We start from the raw sequence: 24,866 nt of genomic DNA on the forward strand, positions 1-24,866 counted from the left end.
CGAACCCACAGATAAAAAGGGTTTTATCAATGTTTTCTTGATCATTCGTATTCCAAGGGTGGTCCCAAAATGTTAATTAAATCATACAGCAGTGCAGAAAGATTGCAGTCAACTTTCATACTCCTTTTATATTCCAGTTATTTTTGCAGTCTTATAAACGGAAAAAAAATCCATATACAATACTTCACACATCATTTTTTTACAGAACAAGGTAGAATGCAGAAAATAGAAAAATGACACCCTATTACCGTTTCACAGAATTTTTTTTTTCCTGATAGAATAAGAGAGTTAAAAGAAACTTGCTGCTCTGATGCATAATAAAGCTATAATATTCAACAGGAATAAAATTGACAAAACTCTGTTATCCTCATTAGAGGTACAATGCAGCAAGTGAAATCTGGTGTTAAATCACCAGTACAGTTTTGATATAACCTTCCATTCAAGAGAGGCCAAGAGCAATTCCAAACAACAGCTAATCAGATAAGTATTTTGAGATTAAGCTGTAACATCAAGAAGTAAACTTGAAAAAGATTTGAGAGATAGACTTTTTAGTTTTCACTAAAGAATCTTAAAAGACTGCTTTTATTTTTAGGTAACTTCATTCAAACTTCCTGAATTTTATGAGGGGTATGGTAATAATTTTCTCCTCCCTTTGTAGTTTAGCCACAATTAATTACTGGCAGATACACATTTTCATGTTTGGGACCTGATCCACCAGAGCTTCTTCACTGTTGTAAGGGGAAATACAAAATAGGCAAGGTGACCACTTTTTAAAAAATTAGTCTAGCTTTTGTTGCTGAGTAAATACACAAGCATATCAGGAAATGCAAATGTATTTTCTCACTAATGTACACTGTCACCCAGGCTTAAGACAGCAGTCTTGCTCACATACATACATAGAAGTCCTATTAAAATGAAGAGCATCATGGAGAAAAAAGCTGAGAACTAAGGTCACTGACCTCTCAGAAAGTGTGGCCATTGTTTCTTTACTAGAGTAAACTTACAGCGCAATCCTATACATGCTTAACTCAAAAGGTAAGTCACACTGAGTTCAATGGAACTTCCTCCCAAGTATGTATAGGACTGTATATCTATGAACCCAGTACAAAATTTACAACACCCTCTTACGTTTGGAAGACACTGAAAAGAACCTGGATTTCCCCATCAAGGTGATCAAGTTCAACTGCAATTATTCGGACTTCAACCACACAACTGACTCAAGCAGACTGCATTGCCTTAAAGCCTACATAATCACTTAGCAGTAAGTGATTAAGTTATCACTACACCATCACTTAGAACAGTCTGCACAAACTGCATGAAGGCCCTTAAAAGTCAAAGGGATGGGTCAATGGAAGAATCCTGGCAGCCATTTTCCTCTATAGCCTTTATGTTACAATATCCTCCCAACATTTAGCAAACACATGCTGTGGGTAAGGGATTGGGCCCAATAGTCATGCCCCTTGTTGCTGACCTTCTCATACATTACGCACACCCAGTGGTGGCTCCACATTTGGGATATGTCTATGAGAAGCAGACAAACTTAGGAAGGGTTCCACCATGTAGAACCCTAATCTTGCAAGTGTCAAAGTTTAGTATTTTGTTATCTGAAAAATGATGTAAATAGTAATGCCTGTTTCAAACCATTTTAAGGGTCCAATTCTATTCTCTGCCAGCCCAGAGCATGCAGTGTCGCTGAAAGAGTGCACGCTGCATGCTATTGATGAAGGGGAACCAGACGGCCCAGGAGATATAAGAAAAAAATTTTTTTCACTTGCCACTCCGTAGGCCACCTGACTTCCACTGGGTTTCCTCAGACCTACGTCAGCTCTTTAGTTGACATAAGTCTGTGGAGACTCATGGGGGCAGGTTCAAGCCAAAAAGGGAAGACAGAATCTCAACATGCATGCCTGCCACTAAAATTCTCACCCTTCTGCCCCCAACCTGGCCTTGTTCTCCACTCCAAACCATATCTAATCCTCTCCCACTTACTGGTGATGATGGGGAACTGAGACAGTTCAGGTCTACAGAGCTTGCATCCTGAGTACACTTCTGTACTGCAGCAAGTCATGGACTCTCCGCTCACAACAGGAGAAGAAACTGAACGCTTTCCACATGCGCTGCCTCCGGCGCATTCTCGGCATCACAGACAAAGTTCCTAACAACACAGTCCTGGAACGTGCTGGAATCCTTAGCACGTATGCACTACTGAAACAGAGACGCCTGCGTTGGCTTGGTCATGTCGTGAGAATGGATGATGGCCGGATCCCAAAGGATCTCCTCTATGGAGAACTCGTGCAAGGAAAGCGACCTACAGGTAGACCACAGCTGCGATACAAGGACATCTGCAAGAGGGATCTGAAGGCCTTAGGGATGGACCTCAACAAGTGGGAAACCCTGGCCTCTGAGCGGTCCGCTTGGAAGCAGGCTGTGCAGCATGGCCTTTCCCAGTTTGAAGAGACACTTTGCCAGCAGTCTGAGGCAAAGAGGCAAAGAAGGAAGGCCCATAGCCAGGGAGACAGACCAGGGACAGACTGCACTTGCTCCTGGTGTGAAAGGGATTGTCACTCCCGGATTGGCCTTTTCAGCCACACTAGACGCTGTGCCAGAACCACCTTTCAGAGCGCGATACCATAGTCTTTCGAGACTCAAGGTTGCCAATATATATATAAGAGGCAGTTCAGCAGGCTGCTATGACCTGCACACAGAAGGCTGAACTGTGGAGTAGCTTTCCTGCCATCAGCCCAGGACTTATGTGGACAAATGAGATCTGTCAGCCTAAAGCCTTAAAAGGATTGAGCCATGAGGATAGAATTATTTTAAACAGTGGTTTAGGATGCTATTCTGTATAGAATTCTAATATGCTTTCTTTTTGTAATAAAGCCATTCTATGATTTCCCATCCTAGTTTTGCTCAGATTATGTTTTTCTTTATACAAAATAATTTCAAAATATTTGAAACTATATATGAATTAATTCTAACTTAAACTGGGGCTCCTGTTCCAAATGACTACTGAACAGTAGTCCCACTGTACAAGAACAAGAAAGTTTAGGGGGAAAGAGGACTCTCCAAAAAAAGCTAATTCAGTCCTTGAAAATCTGAGACTGTCATAAAACCTGAGCAGCTGGCAACTCTGTCACCATGAAGTATCCATATGGAAGACCGAGATGTGTCAAACTACCCAAAACGATTTTGGATAGTGTAGAGATAGAATAAATAATTCAGTATCTTCAACACTTTCAACAGCAGGTAGTGGATATGCTACCTGCTTCCACGATGTGCCAAAATATAACACGCGAGAGAAAGAAAATGCTTTCTTCTTCAAACTGTTGTCAAGTGGATATATTGCTTGAGGAGGTTCTCGTTCTAGAGGCATATGATGCCTATCACAGGTTTGTCAGTAGCAAGCAAATGCTGTTTGTTAGCAGAAGTATGGCTGATAACACATAGCTGATAAACAACTTTGTAATAGGTATACATAACATTGCACTTCCTTATATTAATCAGAAGTTGTATACTGCATGTGATGCTGTGTGTGAGTGAGAGAGAGAGAGAGAGAGAGACTTCTTCCAGGACAGCTTTCCTGAATTTATATAGGGAATATTGTTATTACTATGTAAATTGTTTGCGGTGAGTAGGTGTGTGATAAAGGGAAAGACCATTCCATTTTTCATTTTGATGTTTCTGCCCATTTTAAAAAAATCATCCTAAAACAAATTTATTTTCTTCACATTCCCATTTTTAAACAACAATGTAACATTCTAAAATGTTCATTTGAAAACTGGTATCTTATAATTCAACAGACTATTCTGAATTATGGTGCATAGGCTCACAACTAGTGCTGTTATATGGAAACTTCAGGGGTTTTTTTTCCCCCTTCAAGTCATCTGAGGGCTGGAACACTTATGGAGTACCATGAATACAGTAGGCGTAAGTAATTTACAAAGGGACAGAAGTGACAGAACAAGTAGTCTAGGCATGCACATAGCATAGCATGAGGATGCTAAAGCCCTCAAGTAGCTTTATAAGCCTTGTCCTACAGCACTATATAAAAGATAGTGCTCTGTTGTAATGCCTTTTGTCATTCCTTTACTATGCTGTGGTCTATACTAAGATGGTTCAACTGATGGGAGTTCTACCTTGAGCAGGTGACCAGACGATCTTTCTGGGTTGAGAACAAGATACAAGACAATCCTGGCCCATATTTATTCAACATGAATGCCTCAATATTCAGAGGCAGGGGGGTGGTTGAAGGTAGAGGGCAATCTACTGAATATTCAGAACAGTATCGACATAGTGAAGTTAGTATAGAGAACAGAAGATTCTCTGCAACATTTCTGAAAAAATATTACAAATTCCTCAAATTACTAATTGCATCAAAGATGATAAAACAAATTAAATTTATGTTAACTACATTTTTCTCAACCTTCTAAGTTCTATGAAATAGAAATAATGCATAGAAATGTTCTATGCACTTCAGATTTTGAAAAGTAAATCCTATTATTTCAGAGTAGAGCAATGAAGTTGACAACTGCATCTACAGCAGAATCTTCTCTCTTTCTGGGCATTCTAATCAAAAACAGCACCTTTTGCTAAACTCTGATGGATGCCGAGTAGCAGCTAAAACTACATCTTGTTATTATTTACTTTATTTATCCATATAAATACTACTTTTAAAGTTACAAATTAGGCTACAGTACTACACTGCTAGCAATCTTTGTCATCTCCCTTATGTAAGCAGAATACATTGTCTGCCTGACATGAAAACAGAATACATTGAGCTGACCCGAACATGAAACAATGTGAAGCCAATTGTGTTAGGCACTGGATATTTGGGGCACCTTTTAGGTTTTGACTCCACAGCAGATTCTGAATCCATGGTGACTGTCTTGTAACTCCACTCCACAGGAATAAGGAAGCACTGTTGTTTTGGTCGCTCAAAAGAACAAGACAGGAGAGCAAGCCAGAGGTGGGAAGACATAGTGCAACAGCTCCACGCTTCTTTTGTTCTTCGCAGCTGACTGGCTGTACCACCATGTCTCTCTGGGCAGTACTGTACAAGGAAGAGCAGCTGCCACCAGCATTGTTGGTCTCTGACTTCAAAATGTTTGGGACACTCATGCAGGTCCCAATATATTCTTGACCCTTCTTAAGGTACGAAAGCAGCTATCGGCCCTTTATCCCTCCAATATGGTCAGAGTCCTCTTATTTTTGCCTCTACTGTAATGTTTGGCACAAAATTTAAGAAAACCAAATTCTTTAGAAATGCTATTAGCAACTTAAAAAAAAAGATTAATATGGTGTCAATAAGTATGAAGGGTTCTCAGCTTACAAGGACAATAAAATAAAATATTTTTTTAAAAAACCTATAATTGAACACAATAATACTCTGTAGGAAACACAGAAGAGGGCTTGCTTCAGGCAGCAAAATGTCTTCACCCATCACTGACCAGAGGTTTGGACAATTTTCTTGTTTTTGCACTGAAAAAGTAAACTTGTAATATTCCTAAAGTTTGTTCCTTTCTGAGGTCAAATGTTCTCAGATACATTTAATTTCACTGAGACAAATAAAAGCAGCATAAGAATTAGAGGTGAGCCAGAAATCAGGCCAGATGTTCCCATATACTGGAGAAGATAAGGCTTTGTGTTCTCCTTTTCTGTCCCACCATTATTCCATGACTTTTACCATCATGGTACAACGTGGCTCAGATATTTCAAGAGATTGAGCAACAAATAAACTTTGCATCTGCATTTTCCAGTAAAGCTACAGATTCCAGAGCACGCTTCAGGCAACCTACTTCCTTAGGGACAAAAAATACACTGTGCAAAGTAAAAGAAAATGGTTGCTTATTTCAACGTCTTTCAGGAAACATACAGATCTATACCGAGGCATACATAACCAAGTTCAAAATAATCTTTACTCCCTCTATGTTAAGTATGGTATACATTTAACATCATGTACCTCTCTGTTTCCTCCCTAAGTAATAACTTGGTTCAGGTGTTATTAATAAAATCAGTTTTATTTTCAATAAGGATGCTATTCCATAACCTTTGAAGCTCACACATCAGCCTAACTTAGCCCAGCTTTAGCTCATCTGGTCTTGAAATTACTCCTTTCATGTGGCTGGCCCATGAGCCATGCATACTGCCTCTCAATCTGGCCACTGTATACCAGCAGCGCGAGAAAGATTTGCATGATCTGCATTGTGCAGTTGGAGCTTCAACAAGCTCTAAGAGCCATGTACAAAATAAACCACTGTCAAGTGATGCAAAGATTTTAGTTAAACCAGATGAGACTATTTTAAGTCAGGCTTCCTATTATATTAACAACGCTAACGATAAAAGTTTCAGAGATATCCTGTTGAATCCATTTGTAGGAATTCCAAACTAGAGATGGGCAATTACACTTTAAAAGGCAGGCAACTTTTACAAGGCAAAATGCCCTACATTTTAGGAAAATGAAACAAACACACATTTAAAATACAGAAGCAGACTTCAATAAACCTTCCTTGCATCTCTGAGATTTTAGCAACATCCTGGGCTATCAATGCAATTATTTCATAGGCCATAAATGGGCTCCGATGACATTAGGTTTTCTACTTTTATTATACTTAATTTAAGACAAAATTAAAGCAAATTGCTTTGATTGCCCAATTCTTTTTTTTCCTTGAGGAAAATGCTCTGTATTTTAATCAAATGTGATCAATAAAAGCTGTTGGACAAGTAATTATTACACAAATGTCATTACAGTGGCCTCGATTAGAAGTACAGAAAAGGGAGGAAAGTACCAGAATCCCGTCTTTTTGAAAAACAGAGACAGATACATGGAACAACCACAAAAAGATGCTTACCTTCTTAGTAAATACTGGCTGAACTCTACAAACTTAGATGCTTTCCTTGCTGCACAGGTAAGTCCTCTCCCCTTTGGAATCTGGACAACTCATTTTAACGTGCACAGGGGAAACTCTCAACATGCCTACATTTTATTTTGTTCTCCATGAAAGTCTGCCTCATGACTGCACACAGCACTCTACCTCCTGTGTTTCATGCAAGATGCACCAGAATGTCCCAGTTTCAGACTTTTCCCCAAATAAGTGAGCATGAATATGCATGCATACAATTTCAGCTTGTCAGTTCTATAACCATTTGGATAGCACTTTTGATAGCATGGGGGTGTTACTAAGGTGATATAAATGAACAGCATTCCACCAGGATAAGCCCTGAACATTCTGTCAATCACAAAATCTGAATTCTTTATCCACTCACCCTGAAATGTGGCATGGACTGAGTAGGTAACAGTTTCCCCCTGCCCCTTCAAATCTGGCACAAATTCACTGAGGAAACTGGGATGGGGGTCACAGTTTAAATCCCTACCTGATTCAGAAGGACCACTCAAAAATTGGGATTATTTTTTCCTCCATCAAGGGTATCAATTCCCATGGACTCTATACCCCAGAAATTATTTTTCAAAAATTTACTCTCCCCATGATTAATAGCCCTACAGAGGCAGGATTCCTGAGGAGCTCATATATACACTGTGGATATGAGTCAGAACATGCTTAAATTAGAATCTGTTGTTACAATGGTGTCTTCTATCTTTGAACATTCGTTGAACACACAGAGCCTCTCTGAATGTCTGCAAGAGATCATTATTGTGTTCTAGGCATATACTGGATAGACATTGAGATGTCCCCATTGAGTCTGATTTACTTCAAGCGAACCCTTCCCCAGTAGAATGCTGAAGTTTTCACAGATTTTATTATTTCATATGATCTCTGCAACGGAACCTATTTAAGGCCCCCAAATTATAGGTTCAGTGAAATACTACCTTGAGGAATCCTAATTGATAACATTTCTTAAATACAGAGAAATTCTCTGTAGCAAAAAAGTGATTTTCAAAATGTGCAATGCTCTGATATATTTGTTGGGAAGCCCACCATCACATCTACCTAAGCATCCAACATACAGTCATTCAAAAAAAACAAAAAACAAAAAACACAGAGACCATCTTCACTGAAGTTTTGAAGAGCCTAAAGATCCATATAATGTGCCTACTGTCATTGTGCAGAATACACACACACACACACACACACACACACACACACACACACACACACAAAGTGCTGGCAATGCACAGCTTTTACTTCTATTTCCGCTCTCCAAACTGCCATCAGCCAGGATTCTACTTCTCTGGTCATATTAAATGACTAGCTTTCAGAATGGTGGAAAGCAGGGATACCTTTACCAAAAGACTCTTTCTGTGGATTTGGTTTAGCATTAACATGGTAAATTGTATAAGTATGCTTGTAAAGAAAAAAAAAATGCACACAACATGCTAGATGAAAACTCCCCAGATGTGGGCTGTGCTATTAAAGATGTTTGTTTTACATAAAAGTTAGACTGGAAATTCTTCAGCGTAAGCAGTTCCTAATTCCCCCCCCCCCCAATTTTGCTTCTAAGAATCATCACTGCCATTTGAATCTAAAAATGGGTTAATAATTGAAGACATTTAGTTGCAGGGGTCTTTGAGAAACAAGTTGCATACCAGCCTTCTTTTAATTTACAACATAATTATGTCATGTGCTCTGTGAATACATGGTGATCACCACTAGCACTCTAAGACATTCACAATGTAAGCAGCGCTCATCCCATAATTCAAGCAAAATGTGTTTTAAAGGATTTTAGCGACAACTGTCTTGTAACTAAATAAGAAACAGGAGAAGACATGCGCCAAATAGATAGCTATCAGTATCCCTGAGCATAATCTGATTTAGGTATGGCTCTCAAAAAAAAAAAAAATGTTAAGGAGACTGCCACGTTAGAGAACAGAAAAAGATAAAAATAGTCCAGGGCAGGAAATACTTCTAAACCAACAATATTACTTAGCTGGGGAAATTTCCCAAATTTTCATTAAAAGTTTCCCATGATGAGTTCCTCAAATTGCTAACTCTCCAACTTCTGCATATTATTAACGGAGGCAAGACTGAAACATAAACTAAAACTATCATTGCCATTCTCCAGTTGCCTAAAGTTTATGTCACTTAGATGCAATCCTAACCCCTTACGTCAGCGCCTTTCAGCACTGACATAAGGGCAGTGTAGCTCTGAGGTAAGGAAACAAACATTCCCTTACTTTGAGGAGGCCTCCATGAGTGACACCCAACTGCAGGATGCCGCACATGTCCCACTGGCACCGCTATGCCAATAGTGGAAAGCATATAATAAGAATAGATATACTGAAAGAATATAATAAATATTCAGAAATGGAAATAAATCCTCCATGGGTTAAGACCACACCACTACTGTGCATTTGTAATAAATTATGAAACAGAACTTTTTTTCTTAAAATTAATGAATACACATTGTTTGTGGGGGAGGAGGGGACTTACTAACTCTTCTGAAAAGTTATTTAACCCATTTTTGCCCAGCCCACAGGTTTACACATTTGGTTTCTGTTGCAACACTGGACAGAAATGGCTTAACATAAAAGTTGCCACTACTTTCCTGACCAGTAGTAAACAAACTTTTAAATATACCACCAATGTGATATTAAAGAATCTTGCCCTTAAATCCGTTCTATTTGACTTCTATAAACTAAGGGTAATAGTGGTCATTATGGGATTCTTTCAAAGCACATCATGACACTGTTTTCTTTCACGCTACCAGGATGGAGAAGAAGAGCTGCCATTTTCAGTGGCAGCCCAGTGGCTTTCAGAACATCTAGTTCTGCCTTTATGCTTTGGAAAACTGCACTAGAGTTCTATGCCACCATGTTGATTTGCTCTTGAAGGGGCACCACTGACCAGAGACGATCCTGGGCTTTTTCCCACCAGGTGCCACCTCTGCCTTTGTGCCGCCCTGCCCCTGATCAAGAAGTTTGTGGTGATGTCATCGTCACTGCAATTACTTCCGCAGGACTGCCTCCTTCCATCTCTTTGTGGGGGAAGGAAGGAGGCAGCCCTGGCTACAATGGAGCCTTTCATGCCACTTTTAAGCAGCACAAAAGGCTCCATCAGAGCGTTTGAGCCTCTGGAAGAGGCACCTAGCACAGAGGCAATCGCCACTTCCAGGAGGCAAGTGGCACTTGCCTCCTGGGTGCCACTTCCTGTGTCCCCAAAGCACTCAGATGGAGAAGCAGCATGAAAGGCTCCATCAGAACCAGAGAAGCAACACGCATCTCCTCCAAAATCGGAGGAGGCATGCACTGCTTCCCACTATGCCTGGACTGCCCTCCTCTTCTTCTCTTCCTTTAAAGGTGGCTGTAGGAGCGCAGCCACTCTCGGCACAGTTCCCCGCTGGTCTGAGAGCAGCCCCCCTCTTTTCCCCTTTAAAGAAAAGGAGGGGAAGGGGGCTCTCAGAGCGGTGCGGAACCACACCAACAGTGGTTGCACTCTTGCAACCATTCTCGCCGCGGTTCCCAGCGTATTCAGAGGAGAGAGGGTCACTGCACCACCTCCACAAGTGCAGCACCTGGGGCAATTCCCCCCTTGCACCCCTCTGGGTATGCTACTGTCATTGACACTATATAGAACAGAAGGGCCTTTTCTTACTTTGAATGAAAACTTGGTCTACAAAGCAACTGCATTCTTTAGCTACCAAATCTAATAACCCCCCCCACCCACTCAAATACATTTTTACTGTCACAAGTGTACAAAAACATCATAAATCAAACAAACTATCTTTTCTTTCATTCTTTCTTTTTAAAGTTCAACATCCATCTAGTACACAATTGTGATTCAAGATTTCTCTGAAATAAATCCTGTAATATGACCATTAATATGCTGGCTTAGTTCTAGGTCACGTAGCATCTTTTTCTGATCTTTTATTTTTCTCTATAGGCAAATAGCCCAGAGAATGACTAAACTAAAAAAAAAAAACATAATGTAAAATATTATTCAAATCTTAGAAACTTCTTTCAGTCTAATTTTAAACATATGACACTATTAATGAGACTCCACTGTTTTGTTGTGGGATGTATACATAACAGCAATGGGAAACTAGAGGTGAAGGTAGAAAACAGTCACACATTGTCTTTTACTATCTGAACTCACTGCATATTCTAAACACAGACAGGCCAGTACATATTAACATTTTTACTGGGATCCTTACAGCAAAGTACCTATACAGCATGGTTTTACAACTATTTTTCAAGCTACTTTTTCCAAATTCAGCACTGAACAGAGAGACAATGTTGAAAACTTTCTCCATTCTGAATCAGCTTTAAAACTGACACCAGATAAACTCACCTTTCACCTCCTTCTTTAAGAGCCCCTTTGTATGTTAGCTTTGTGGTGATGTGGGAGCTGCTGCTGCATGTTTACTTCCTACATTATGTCAGCAAATTTCATGCTACTTGAAAGAAGTTCACTACACAACTCCTTCCCAAACCAGCATTGCCCCAGGACATGTTTTTAGGGGGAGAATTGCTGTCTGAGGAGAAGCCAAAATAAGGGATCCTCCTTGTAGTTCAGGGCTTCTCCTGTTACTTTGATAGCACAGAAAGTGACACCCTCAGCTGGCCCAACGCCATGAAAGTCATAGGGGAGTGGTTCTCAAACTATAACCAGTGAACTCTTCTTCCGACTCTCCCAGCCTCTACCATCTTGGATCAAATGAGATTTCGTGAAAATTGGGTGATATTTCCAAATCGCACACAATCCAAAATGGCAGCACCTGGGATTGCTGAGAGGAAGGCCACCACAAAGAAGGGGTGCCACGACCCAGGTAAGCTTGGGAACCACTGTCATAGGGGAATGCAATACAACTTCCCAACATGCATTCAGTGAATAAGGAGAGAAGGTGGTATTATGCCCATTGACCACACCCCTGATATCTGTGCACCCACTGGACATGTCCCAATGCCTACATGTTTATTTGCACACATACAAAGCTTTGTATTTATTGGAACAATTACTCCAAGAAGCTTAGAGAAGCTTCACATGTGTAGGGGCTTATCAAACGAACAGTGAACACATGGATATTTGGAACAGTATGTCATCAACAGCATACTGCTCCTGCCATGTGTTCACTGAATATATGGGGTGTGTGCAGCAAACAGGTATTTTTTCCATCCACGATAACACCCTCCAAACTAACTGACATCAACTGGAAATTCAACTGGTCACCTTCTCCATTCTGTCAAGAGCTCTTTGAGGATACTCTCTGTTTAGGAAGAGCATTTGCACCTGTGCACTGTAGTGCTGTATCATGCAAACATATAGGTTGTTTGATTAAATGCATCTTGAATGTGCTGTATCAACTCAGTGCCAGCTAATATCACTTGTATGGATCCAAGAAGAAAACCACAAATTATAGCAAGTTATGACTGAAGCAAATCTAGTATATTTGAAAGATTCTAGTATATTTCAAAGCTTTCTTCAGGTTTCCCTCTGGAGTCTCCCCGGGCCTCCCTATGCCTTATAAGGCATGAAAAACATCAATTCATGTTTCACAGAGAAACCAGAAGTAGCATTTTTTTTACTGCTGGGCTCAGAGGACCCTCCAAAGGCAAGGGGAGCATAGCACCTCTCGCTTCTGAAGGGGGCGCGCGGGACAGCCTCGCAGACCTGATCCAGGGATAAATGAATCTGCAAATATGGAATCCGCGGGTACAGGATTTGTAGATACAGGGCCCCTCTTTATAATAATAGTGGGAAGAAAACCAGTTAGCATACACTGCATGAACTAACTGCCAATATGATGTGCACGATACGGAGTGGTAAGCTAGAAAGCTAACATTCTCTTAATGGGGACTTGAGTAACCAAAGCAAGTTGGGACATTGAACATTACTGTTCATGTTTTTCCCCAGTCCTGCTGCCCACGTAATCCTGAGCAAAAATGATAAAGGCCTTCCTACAAAGCAATTCCTTCTGACAGAGAAACTGAGAAAGTAGCCTGTCTGCCCTTCCCCAAGGCTGAATTCTTCTCTCTCCTAAAACACAGCCAGCCTTGATTCTTCACCTCCCTGAGCCAGATGGGCAAACACAGCCTTAGGCTTAACTATCTTAAGTGGACAGCTCAATGGAGACAGCTAAATGCACAGCTGTGGTCAAATATTTTGTACGAAATGAAGATTTTTGCAAAATGACGGGAATACAAAGTAGTAGAAAGATATTTATAGGTTTAAATAATCCCACACACCACAAACACAGGAGAGAAACAGAGAATTTTAAGATGTGGACAACTAAACATATTACAATAAACTTGCAGAAAAATGTTTACAACAAATAATGATTTTACAGTACAGTAGGCCACAAACACCACCGAATGACACAGAATTATGGAAATAAAATTACTTACTTTATTTCTTATACTCTCGGCAGGTGTATATCTGTGCATGCACACACATGACCATTTATTGTGTTTAATTATAATACAATATAAGATTCTATCAATGGAACTCATTGCCACTGAATGCTGGGGAAAAGGACCAGATGAAATTCAAATGTCAAGAAATGTCTATAGTTTTCCAATAGAACTGGACTATCATCAACATGTTAGTCATTTTTAATGACAGCCATTTTCTTTGATTTTGTTTCTGATTCCACGGTCAACATTCATGTTACTTATTATGCATGAAAAATTATAACAACATTATGAATTCATAGTTGGTCAATGCTAACAGTGGGTGGGCAAGGGAATCAAGGGAACCATGGGTTGGGGGGAAGCAGTGCACCAAACTTTGAACTGCTACACAAGACTGGTGAAGGAACCAAAAGAAGAAGGGGGAACCAGAACATGGGGGGGGGAGGGTTCTTGTGTTCATCTCAGAAGGAATGTACAATTGATTGGCTAAATGGATGGCCGAATTTTCTACCTCAGGATGAGGGAGGAAAAATGAGGAGCCCAGTGGACTGGGGAGGGGGTTCCAGCAATCAGACAAAATGCCCTGCGAATCCCAGGGGGAGGGCAAAGGAGGTGGTAAAGCAGTGGGAGGTATTTCCTTGTAATAAAAGAGGAGGAAGGAAGTCCCACTGGTGGCAATGAGACTTCTGAGTAGACTTGCAAAGGATTAGTTTGTAAGCTTCCAGATGCAGCAGGAGACTCTCCTGCCTGCCACTGCACACACTTAAACAACAGCAGAGCTTTTGTATACATAAATAAAATGAAAATTGAGGTTGAAGTGAAAAATTTCAACACATCACTGACAGCAGATGGGATGGGATCATCAGGGAAGTGTTACCTGAGAACTCTCTCTCTCACATACACACACACCACCAGCACCTCCATTATTTCTGCAGAGCCGCATCTGACTTGTAGCTTGACTAGCTTTTCAAAAAAAACTCTGACTTGTGTCAAAATGACTCTAAAAGAGGGTCAGGTTGAGTCGCGAAGGCCACCCATCCATGATATGACTTGCGAGTTGAGCCAAGGGAGGTGGAGACTTGCGACTTGACTCGCAACTCGGCGCAGTGACTCCAGCACATCCCTGAAGAAAAGTAAATTGAAACCAAGAAATTCAGAAGCCTGCTTACATTTCTGTTTTTGTACTACACTGTATGCAACATAAGCTGCGCAAAATCTGTAAAGTCCTGCTCACAATATCACTGTGCCCAGTCTAACTTTAGGCAAACCTGGCCAGCTCAGCACTGACAGAAGCAGACACTTAAGAGTTATGGGCTGAAGGGAGTGGCAAACTGATGAGGAGTGCCCCACACTTCATATCCCATCACCCCCCTCCCTGCAGCCCACTGCCCACCCAACCCAATTTTAAGATGTGGACTTAAAATTTCAATTGGCAATTAGGAAGAGGGTCAGGGCAAAAGAAGCCCACCTCTTCCTCCAGTGCAGGAAGAAATCCAGAAAGAGGATCACAAGCAGCAGCAAAGCACTTCTGTTCTGATTTACTGCTTTCATTTGGGAGTGCTCCCAGCATGCTCCACCCATTCTGTTTGTTTCAACAGGGTTGGTGGGAGCAAGCAGGAAGAGGAGGTAATAGACCTCAAAGCAAGAAAAATGAGGCAGGTTGTTGGTTGCTGTGCTGAGCCATCCACCCTGCCCTTGCTGACCTGGTTGCTTCCCTAAACAGCCAGGCAGGTGAGGAGGACAAGGCAGCAGTAGCACTGTGGTGATGGGCAAATGCACCAAAATGTTAGCATATACACACAACAGTTTTGTTTTTTTTAAAAAGCATTGTTCAAATTAGCAAAAGCAGCAGATCTACCCCGATTCAGATGGCAAATCCACTCTGTCAGTTCTTACAGCTCCTTACCAGGCAGCGTCTCAAATATTCTTCCTCCCATGCCTCCTCATGGGAAAAAAGTGCTTTATGTGCAATTTTGAAAACCAAAAACTGCAGGTATTGAATTCATACTCCGCAGACCTCTTCTGTTAGCATTTCCAATTTCCAAATGCTCAGCAGAGTTCTGTGATTTGTGTTTTCTCCTGGGCTTAACAACTCTCCAGTTCAAGCTCTACATGAAAGTTTGCAAACTGGAAAGCAGACATTCCCATCTGTAGGTGGTCTCCTGAGAGAACATCCATTTCCAACTTCCCTTCCACACCTCTATACAAAAACCCAATGCAATAAAACACTTTACAGTACCTCTTGTATCCACGGGTGATACATTCCAAGCCCCACTGTGGATGCCCAAAACCACAGACAGTAGCAAACCCTGAAAATAAGTTGTTTTTCATTTACTTACATACCTATGGTAAAGTTATTTACCACAGGAAACTGGACTAGATGGGCCCTGGCCCGATCCAGCAGGGCTCTTCTTATGTTCATATCAACATTGTAATAGCGTAGCAACTGATGTGGACAGCAAGAATGGTAGAGGTGAACTGGGCACGAGTAAAGTCAATCAGGGTGGGCACAGTGGACAAAGAGAGATGAGTCATGCGTGCGACAAGGTGGGAAGGTTTCACCATGTTACTCAGAATGGCGTGCAATTTGAAACATATGAATTTTTATTTCAGGAATTTTCCACTTAATATTTTCAGGCCATGGTAAACCACAGACAACTGAAACTGCAGAAATCAAATGCACAGATACAGGGATGGAGCGTACTGTTTATGATTTCAAAATGCTGGCACAAGTTAGCCATGCACATAAACATCTACATTGGTGCTACCAGCTGTGACAACACTTCCACATTTGGAGGTGTATGGAGCCTGAATCAGAATACCATACTTGCCATCCCATGATGGTGAAGGATAGCAGGGAAACGCCTGGATTCAGTACCCCATCTCCTGTCATCAAAGATATTATCACTACTGTAAAAGTTGATGATGCCAAGTGTCCAACTGACACTTTGTGCATGGCACCCAGTCCTGCTCCCATACTGCGAGCAATGTGTGCAGCCTCTCTCTGGGCCAGTGGTCTCTAAAGTAGAGACTGCTGAGCACTAGCAAAATTTTCCCTGGCACGGAGAGCGCTTACCCTTCCACCGGGGAGCCTCCACAAAGCCTCTCTGTGCGCCCCTAGTCTTTACACCAGCCAGCCACATCTGACCAGAAATCCTGGCACAAAACCTGCTGGGGTGTCAGAACCCACGAGTGGTTTGCTGGAGCAAAGACTGGAGGGAACACGGAGGGGTTTGCGGAGGCTTCCCTGTGGAAGAGTAAGTGCCATTCACACAGAGAGGGCTTAGGCAGGGCACTGGATCCGGCGTGTGGGTCGGAGACCTGAGAGCCCAGCTCTAGGAAGAGAACCAGCCTTGGAAGTCACACATATTGCATGGTTTTGCATGCCTGGTTCTCATTCTAGCAGGGTATGTGTGTCACTCTATGTCAGGATAGTTGCTCAAAACCAATTACAAGTTGATAAAAGGAGGCACTTCCAAGAGTTATGTCCTTTTAGATATAATTCCATGTTTTCTAGATATAATCCCATGTAGACACAGAAGTTCTCAAACATGTGTGAGCCTCTGTGAGAAAATGTGCATGTATGTATACAAAAAGGTTAAATGTTACACTTGAATTTCTACTATATAACTGTATGCTTTTAATGGCTCTTGTAGCATACTTGGAGAAAAAAAAAAACCGGCGACATACCATATTACATTTTACACAACCCCCTCAGGTAACTGTTCATATGGATAAAAGGTCTTATTTCTAACAGATTCCAGCCTTCAAAGACCTCCGGGGTAAATAATCAAAATATATTTACTCCTTAAATTTGACAATTGTATTTTAAAAGACAAACGGTATGCTGATTACACTTTTACACAGGGAGAAAAACCATTATTCTAACTGATGGAACTAGATGGGGAAAATACCCTGATGGCTGTAAAAGCCACCAACATATGAAGACAGCACTGAGGTGTGCAGTCAGATCATGGATTATTTTGTTGAAATATCCAACATGATACTAAGACCTGAGGCAAATTTTAGATATGGAGCTTAGGTCTGGTTTGCTTGTTTATAAAAAAAATACAAAAGAAAATATATAATATAGTATTTAATCAGGAGAGAAAGGCTTTCTGGCTACATGGCGTTTTCAATTCAGATCAATAGTCTTACGCACAAGTAATCCACTGAGATAATGTTACTTATAAGTATAGCACTGCCTGCCTCCTAAATTGGCAGAATTAAGATATTCAGTATCAAGATACTCGGTTTCTCTCTCAGTATCCGGATAAGAGGATATTAAGTATCCTCTTAAAATTAAGGTAAATGAGGACATTCAGTTTGTCAGAACTATCCAAGGGAGCTCAGCACTCAGCTCAGCCTCTTAGCCATACTTAAAGCAAAAAATTTTAGTTATGCATTTATGTATTGGAAAATGTTATTTTCAAAACCGCCTTACATGGGTTTCAATTCTGACCTCTCCCTGAAGGTCACATTCTCATGCATTCTTCAAACTTCTCATTTATTCTCCATTTTTGTTCAGTTTGAGTTTTTAGTTTTATGCACTGCAGTATGACAAGACACACACCCCCAGGGCACTATTCTATGTTCAACTTTTTGGTTCTTCTTTTTAATTTAATCAGGCCACTGTCATGGTGTGGGATATAATCATGCAAACTGAGAAATTTAGCGTTCCTTAGCATGGTAGCATGAGCCTCAAATCACAAGGATGATGCCTTCCTGTGTCACCCAAACAGAAACAATGTATTAGCTGGGGTGCAGTCCTAATGACTTGGCCATACAACTCACTTGCATATGCAGTCAGTCTGATTTATCCAAGAATTCTCTCCATATCCCCAGATTACAAAGACTGAAAATATCCATATGTAAATGACAAGAAGAAACTACAGACACATGCAGCAACTGTCCATGGTGATTCAAGTAGGAATGGAGATAAAGAAACATCACAGCAGAGACTGATGGTTTCCTCCAACTCCCTTTAGGACTCAGGTCACTCACCACTCAGAAAAAGTCCAACTAATGGCACTGTGCATTGAAATGTATAATTGGTGGAAAAGTACAATCTCTCTGTCACCATCACAGCCATAGAAGAGATTCTAAAATAAGCTCTAGTCCATGTTTAGCTGAATTTATCATGAATCTTTTTCCTCTGTTGCTAGGACAATTGTCCATGCTATTTCATTGCCTCCTGCTCCTTAGTAAATCGGGATGTACACAGGAGAGCAAATCAGGATGCATAGAGGAGCACCTAGGATGAGAGTAATAAGTATCTGGGTCGTGTCTCAAGTCCAGTAATCAACCAGGCCACCAATAGAACCACCAGCCATATCAGGATATTTTCCAAGAGCTGCCAGGAAGCCATCAGAATCCACTGGTCTCTAGGAACAAGCATTCAGACTGGTTTTCCCACTCCTATTAAGTTTTAAGGCCAGTGTAGTTAAATCTTTTCAGGTACTATCTATCCATGAGAAAGGCACTATACCATCAACAGACCACTTTCCTTGTGTCCAGTAAAAAAACATACTGATGGTCCAATCCTATGCCAGCCAGGTGCTGGCATTAATGTGTGTTGCACCAACAGAGCCTGTTGGTCCTTTACAGCAGTCACAAAGCAGCCTCCATTTGCGCACACTGCTGGGACGCTGCTGGGCAGGCCGAAGCAACCTCCCACATGCCAGGAGATGATTGAAGATCCACTGGAGCGGGTAAGGTCACACAGGGAGTGTAACTGAGCAGGGGGAGGGAGGAGAGTAGGAGGCTGGATCAGGCAAGGGAAGAGGCACATTCAGCAGCAGCAGCAACACATGCCAAATCCTGACCCCCTTTCCTGGCCTGATCTGCCTTCCCAGTTCAATGCGGACTTGCATTAGTGACAGAGTTGGTACAGGTCTGAGTTGACCCACCAGGCCTACAGGGGTTTACCATGTTTCCTTATCCTGAGGAGACCTCCTGAGATCAAAAACCCCCATGCAAGGAGCTGCGGTGAATCGGGTTGTGAGACAGGCCTATTGTCGTCATCAGATCAGGAATTCATGAGTCGCAGAAAACAAGGGGGCTTCAGCATGGATGAGGTTCTCCAAGACAAGAAAACCCTGAGGGACTCCAAGGACCACTCCCAGGACCACCTCAAGCAGCTCAGGCAAGGAAGACTGAGAAACAGCTGGGTGGCTAGTAAACCAACAGAACACCACCCTATTCTCAGAGCCCAGAACCAGCAGTACTACATGAGAGGGACGATATATTAGACAAACAAGCAGATTTGCCTCACACACAATGCTGCTTTGCCCAGGTTGCTCTTGAAATATCATACCAATACATATCTCTATAATCAAGGTGCTGATCTAATAAGTAAAGAAGTTTTCGGACACTGAGACTATGAGAACCCCACTGAAAAATAGGAAACATGACTTAACCAAGTAGACTACCTGAAAATTATTCAAAAGATTATCAACATGATCTTTTAAAACATTCACTTTGCATTAACAAGCTTTGCCTCTGATAAAAATGTTGGCAGATGGTAGCTTTTCACTTTAAAAGTGACAAGTTTTCTTTACGTTTTTTTCCTGCATAACCTCCAGTACACATTTCCCCTTAAAAGTTTTGTTTTTGCATTTGTTCAATGCGTATACAATTTTAAAAAAAAACAAACACCAGTTATTTCTAAACTTTGTCACAACTACTCTAAATTAAATGAGGGGGAAAGGCTGACTGAAGTTCAGTGCAAAACAGGACAAAACTATCAGAAAGAAATAAAACATACAAAGTAACTTATCAAAATAGATTTTCAATGTAAACATTTGAAACATTAACAAATAGCAACCTTACCATAGAGAACTTGGCAAGCTGGTTGTCTGTTTTCTTGTCAAGTGGAAGGGAGAATTTTTAACCCTTTTCTCTGGAACCAATCCCAGACATCTCCAGGTAGAGCTGGGACAGACCCTTATCTGAAACCCTGAACAGCAACCACTGTCAATGTAGACAGTACTGTTCTAAAGTTGGTGGACAAATGGTCTGCATTTCAGCAGACTTCATATGTTACCCTTAATAGGCTCTACAGGAGCTGGTTTATATGAGAATGACAACATTATACAACACATAATGTCAGATGGCTGCACATTGATGACAACCTTCTATGTTCAGAACTATCAAAAATTTAAGAACCACCACCATGTGGAAAGGTGTACATATTGTTTTCTGATTCACAATTCTTTTCACAGTTGTGGAAGCTACTACTCAAAAGTTCATTTCCAGACATCACTACTGTGTAGGGTTTTTGCTGATGATTTCAAAACCCCATTCTAAAAAGAAAATTAAAGTATTGTAGTTTTTCTTTTCAAGCTCCAACATGACTTGCTTCTTCCATTTTAGGTTTATAGAGAATCAGGATAATGGTTTTGTTTCTGTCCAAACACATTGTGCGTGTTTTGTGTTATGTACGGTATATCAGTACTTACACTGCTGGCACTAAAGTGTAATGAAATTGTATGTTATGATTCAGTATTTCTACATTTATGTTTTTAATTAGTATAGTTTATCCTCTTAAATGGGTCCTTTATTTATTTTATTCTCATATTATTCACAGGTTCAGTTTATTTTCAAATAATCAGGACATATGGCTGTATATTAAAAGAAACTAGTCTTTGCTTTTCAACATTATTTTAGCCCATAATGTTTCATCTTCTTTCAAAAACCCTTGCATTATCTGTGTTCCATTTACAGCAGGTCATTCACTGAAGCCTAGCAAAGGCTTAGGGAGCCACACCAGAATACATACTTGGTACCCTGCAACTCCCCTCCCATAACTGAAAATCCCACAATTTTGCTGCTGGCAGAATTGTCCATGTGGGCTCTCCAGTGCTACTGATGCAAAAGATCAATTCACTGCTTTCTTCTTCCTCCTTTGTTTCACTCCATAGAGACAGATATGCTGAGAAAACAGCAGAAGGGTGGAAGGTAGCCAAAGTGACCTTACAATTTGTTTTATTTCCCTTGCCTGGAGGGAAAATAGTCAGGACCACAGCAAATCCACTAGGGCGCTGGTTCCCAAGCTGTGAGTTGTGGCTCCCCAGGGAGCAACGGAAAAGCCATCAAATCCTGGAGAAAATCCTGCCACCCTATACAACGTATTGGATTGCAGCCCTAATGGGGAGCTGCAGCTAGTGGCCCATTTGGTCAAGAGAGCTGCCAGCCGAAAAAGTTTGGGAACCAAACAAGGATATTGGGGGAATAGGAGCATACTGGCTAGTTGTGTCCATAGCATTGACATGTTTTGGAGATGTCTGCTCTCCTTGTGTTCAGTGCTTCTCTGCAGAGGTAAATGCTGAACGCATGGATTGTTTTTCATCTATTTTTCATTACAAAAATGTGGGGAGAAAGTCTCCCTGCATTCATGGTTTGCCGAGCGCTCCACATGAAAAGAGTGAAAAATAACAAATGATATAACCCTAAAAATTGCAGGGCAAGGGGAGAAAATTCAACATGGGGCTGCTGAACTGTCATGTTTTTAAAAGATAAAGCACAATTCCCATTTTTAATTCAGTTTGTTGCCCATTCCTTTAGCTGGCCACAAAACGGTAATGGTGATAACTGACAATGGATGTGATCCAGTAAAAAGTCAGTTCTTGGAAATCCTATTGATTCCAGTAGGAAAGCATTGAATACATGCTTAATTCTCCCACTGAAAGCAACAAGACTTCCAAGTGCTTAACTGTAGCTGAATAATTTCTAATAAGAATAAGTAGTAGTAGTTGTAGTTGCAGTCACAGCAATGGTAGTAAAAAGCCTGCACCTGTAGAAAACTGTAGAAAACTGTAGAAAACTCAAATACCAATAGCAAGGACAGTGCCATCACCTCTTCACCATTTTGTTTTGGTTAGTGCAGATTTATACGCTGTTGGTGAAGGTTATATTGCACATAAGTACATGACAGATTGCCAGTTTGCTAACTCTGAAACAGTTTTTAAGCTTTTGGTACCTTCTCTTAAAATGTAGGTTATTTGACAAATTGGAATTAAGTTATCTTAGGTCAATGCAACTGTACGTTAAACTAATGAGGTGTATGTCTATGAGTTATGTCTGATTAGCCTAATACAGCTAGTGCAGGACAGTTTGGGTTGCTGCCCTTGAAGGAGCAAAGATAACATCTAATGCATTGAAGGATGTGGCTGTAACGTAGAAGAAAAATATACGTAGTAGTTTGTCATCATGCTCCTACAAAACAGGATTGTTTTTCAGTCAAGAAATGAAAACCCACATTGAAAGACTTAGGCAAAACAGAATTTAAAAATACAGCACACAATCACCTCTTGTCTTAGATGAAGGTTTCGTTCTGAGGTCGAACATAAAACAATGATCACATATTTTCCAAGATTACGTGGAAAATCCCTTACATTAAAAAATAAAAAAAAAAGTTCTGTCTCTAAAAATTATGACAATCAGGTGGGAACAGAGACTGACTGAGGAAACAGCAGTTACATTCTCCAGTCTCACTCTCAGGCATGTATTTAGTAAGTGGAATGGTGGATGGAATTGCTTGCAATATTTTAAACTCTTTCTCTCTCTTTTGCCAACTGTGTATAGTTGAATTCGCGGAAGCCAATTGCTTGTAAGACGAGGGGCAACTGTATGTGTTCCAGATCAACAGCTTATATGAAATTAGAAGACGCAGAGAATCATCAAGAAGCATCCAAAAGAAACAAAATATTTATTTTTAAAAGGCCTTTACAAGTTGGCATCTCCCAGTCTCATCTACCCCTTCACAGATGAGACTGAAAGACGAAACTTCGAAAGGCCCTGCTAGTGAGCCTCATAGCCAAGTTCTGCATTTGACGTCCAGCACTTTCTGTGCAAGGGAGGTATTTCAGAGCAGGAAATAAAATGCAGCCTTGTTGCTGTTGCAATGGGCACTGACTCAGCACATGAGGCAGCGGCAAGAGGGGGGGAGGGAGGGAAACACATTGAGAGAACAGCACATGGGAAGGAAAGAAACTTGACTTGTGTTCTTGCAAGCAGTCAAGAGTAAACACTTGTGCCGGATGCCTGTCTCCCTGGAAAAGTTGAACCAACTGGCCAAGAGGGACCAATTCGGTGGATGTCTCAACAAGTAGAGTGGGAGAGAGTGTGAATGAGTGGAAGGGTGTGTGTGTGAGTGAGTGAGTGAGTGAGTGAGTGAGTGAGTGAGTGAGTGAGTGAGTGAGTGAGTGAGGGCGCAATCCTAACTAACTTTTTAGTACTGGTCTAGCCACAATGCAGCCCCAAGGTAAGGTAACAAACATGCCCTTAACTTGAGGAGGTCCCCTTGACTGCCTCCCCACTGCAAGATGCAATGCACACCACACTGGCACAGCTATGTTAGTGCTGGAAAGTTGGTTAGGATTGCACCCTAAGAGAGAGAGAGCGCACGCACAAGTGAATGACTGAATTTACTGTTTTCTTTATATCCACTTCTATTATTGGGGGGAAGTTTAAAATTATGCCTGGGTGTTAAAAAATTATCCGCCCTGGGTGTCAAATGCACTAGCTACACACAGGAGATTGCTCTGGAAATGAAGCAGATTTTGTGATATGGCATGAGAGTACCCTGTTCAAAAAAAAAAAAAACACCAGGCACTCCAACACAGGTGTTCAAATGTACATATGTGCATGCAACACAATGCCTGAGAGCATGTGCTATGAACAGAAGAAACCTTTATTGCTTGATGGTACTACCTTTATAACAGCACCTGATTAATTAAGGGGTCAGTTTGTATGTACAAATTACACTTCAGGTTCCTCAGCGACAACCTGGAGAAATGTGTGAGATTCAGAAATACTGCAGTTGGCCATACCTGCTCCAACGTTTCTCCTTCCCTGCCTTGTTACCAAAGGCATACTTCAAACAGAGACGCTTGGGATGGAAACGGAGCCCACATATCTGCAAACACATGTGCCATATCTGAGCAAGGGCAACATCCTTAACTAAGCCCAGGGTTGTGCCAAGGGATGTGTATGAATAACTGTGTATGTGTAATTGTGTGTGAATAAACCTGGTAATACAGAAATGAAACTGTAATGCCAAATTTTGTGCAAAATTTTTTGAGCATGCAAAGCCTTTCACAGGTATCATCTTGACATAACCCTTACAATGACCTTGCACAGCAAATAAATATTGTTATCTCCATATTGTTTCTGGGGAACTGAGGTTGAGAATGGCTTGCGTCATCATCTGGTGAATTTATGGCAGAGGCAAGATTCAAACCATGGAAGTTCTGATTTGCAGCTCAGTCTCTTGGCCTCTATACTACATCATTTCTCTTTACTATTTTTAATTTACAAAGACATTAAAAGTGCTCCTCACCTGTAATCAGGATTGACTGGCACACTTTGCATGAAGTAGAGAGCAGCTGTCCTAGCCCTCCAGTGCCATTTCTTTGCAGGGAGATGGAAGAGGACGGAATCTTCTATTTCCTCTTGTAGAAGGTCCATGAGCTGCTTGTGCGAACCTCCATAAAAAGCTTCAATTAAAAGAACACTCATTCTCTTCCAAGTTTTCCAGAATTCTAAAAACATATTTTAAAAA

General features: G+C 41.1%; 1 protein-coding gene across 9 annotated transcripts in view; it reads right to left on the reverse strand.

Moving 5' to 3' along the window:
- Positions 1-24,866, reverse strand: part of GTDC1 (glycosyltransferase like domain containing 1) — a 254,561-nt gene that overhangs the window by 156,479 nt on the left and 73,216 nt on the right. For all 9 annotated transcript variants that reach the window (XM_066633059.1, XM_066633058.1, XM_066633078.1 and 6 more), the window contains one exon: positions 24,645-24,846. In XM_066633059.1, coding sequence (XP_066489156.1) covers positions 24,645-24,823 — 179 coding nt within the window. In that variant the 5' untranslated portion in view covers positions 24,824-24,846. The remainder of the gene's footprint in view (positions 1-24,644; positions 24,847-24,866) is intronic.

Source organism: Tiliqua scincoides, chromosome 1, assembly GCF_035046505.1.
Source record: "Tiliqua scincoides isolate rTilSci1 chromosome 1, rTilSci1.hap2, whole genome shotgun sequence".
In the NCBI taxonomy this organism is placed as follows: Eukaryota; Metazoa; Chordata; class Lepidosauria; order Squamata; family Scincidae; genus Tiliqua; species Tiliqua scincoides.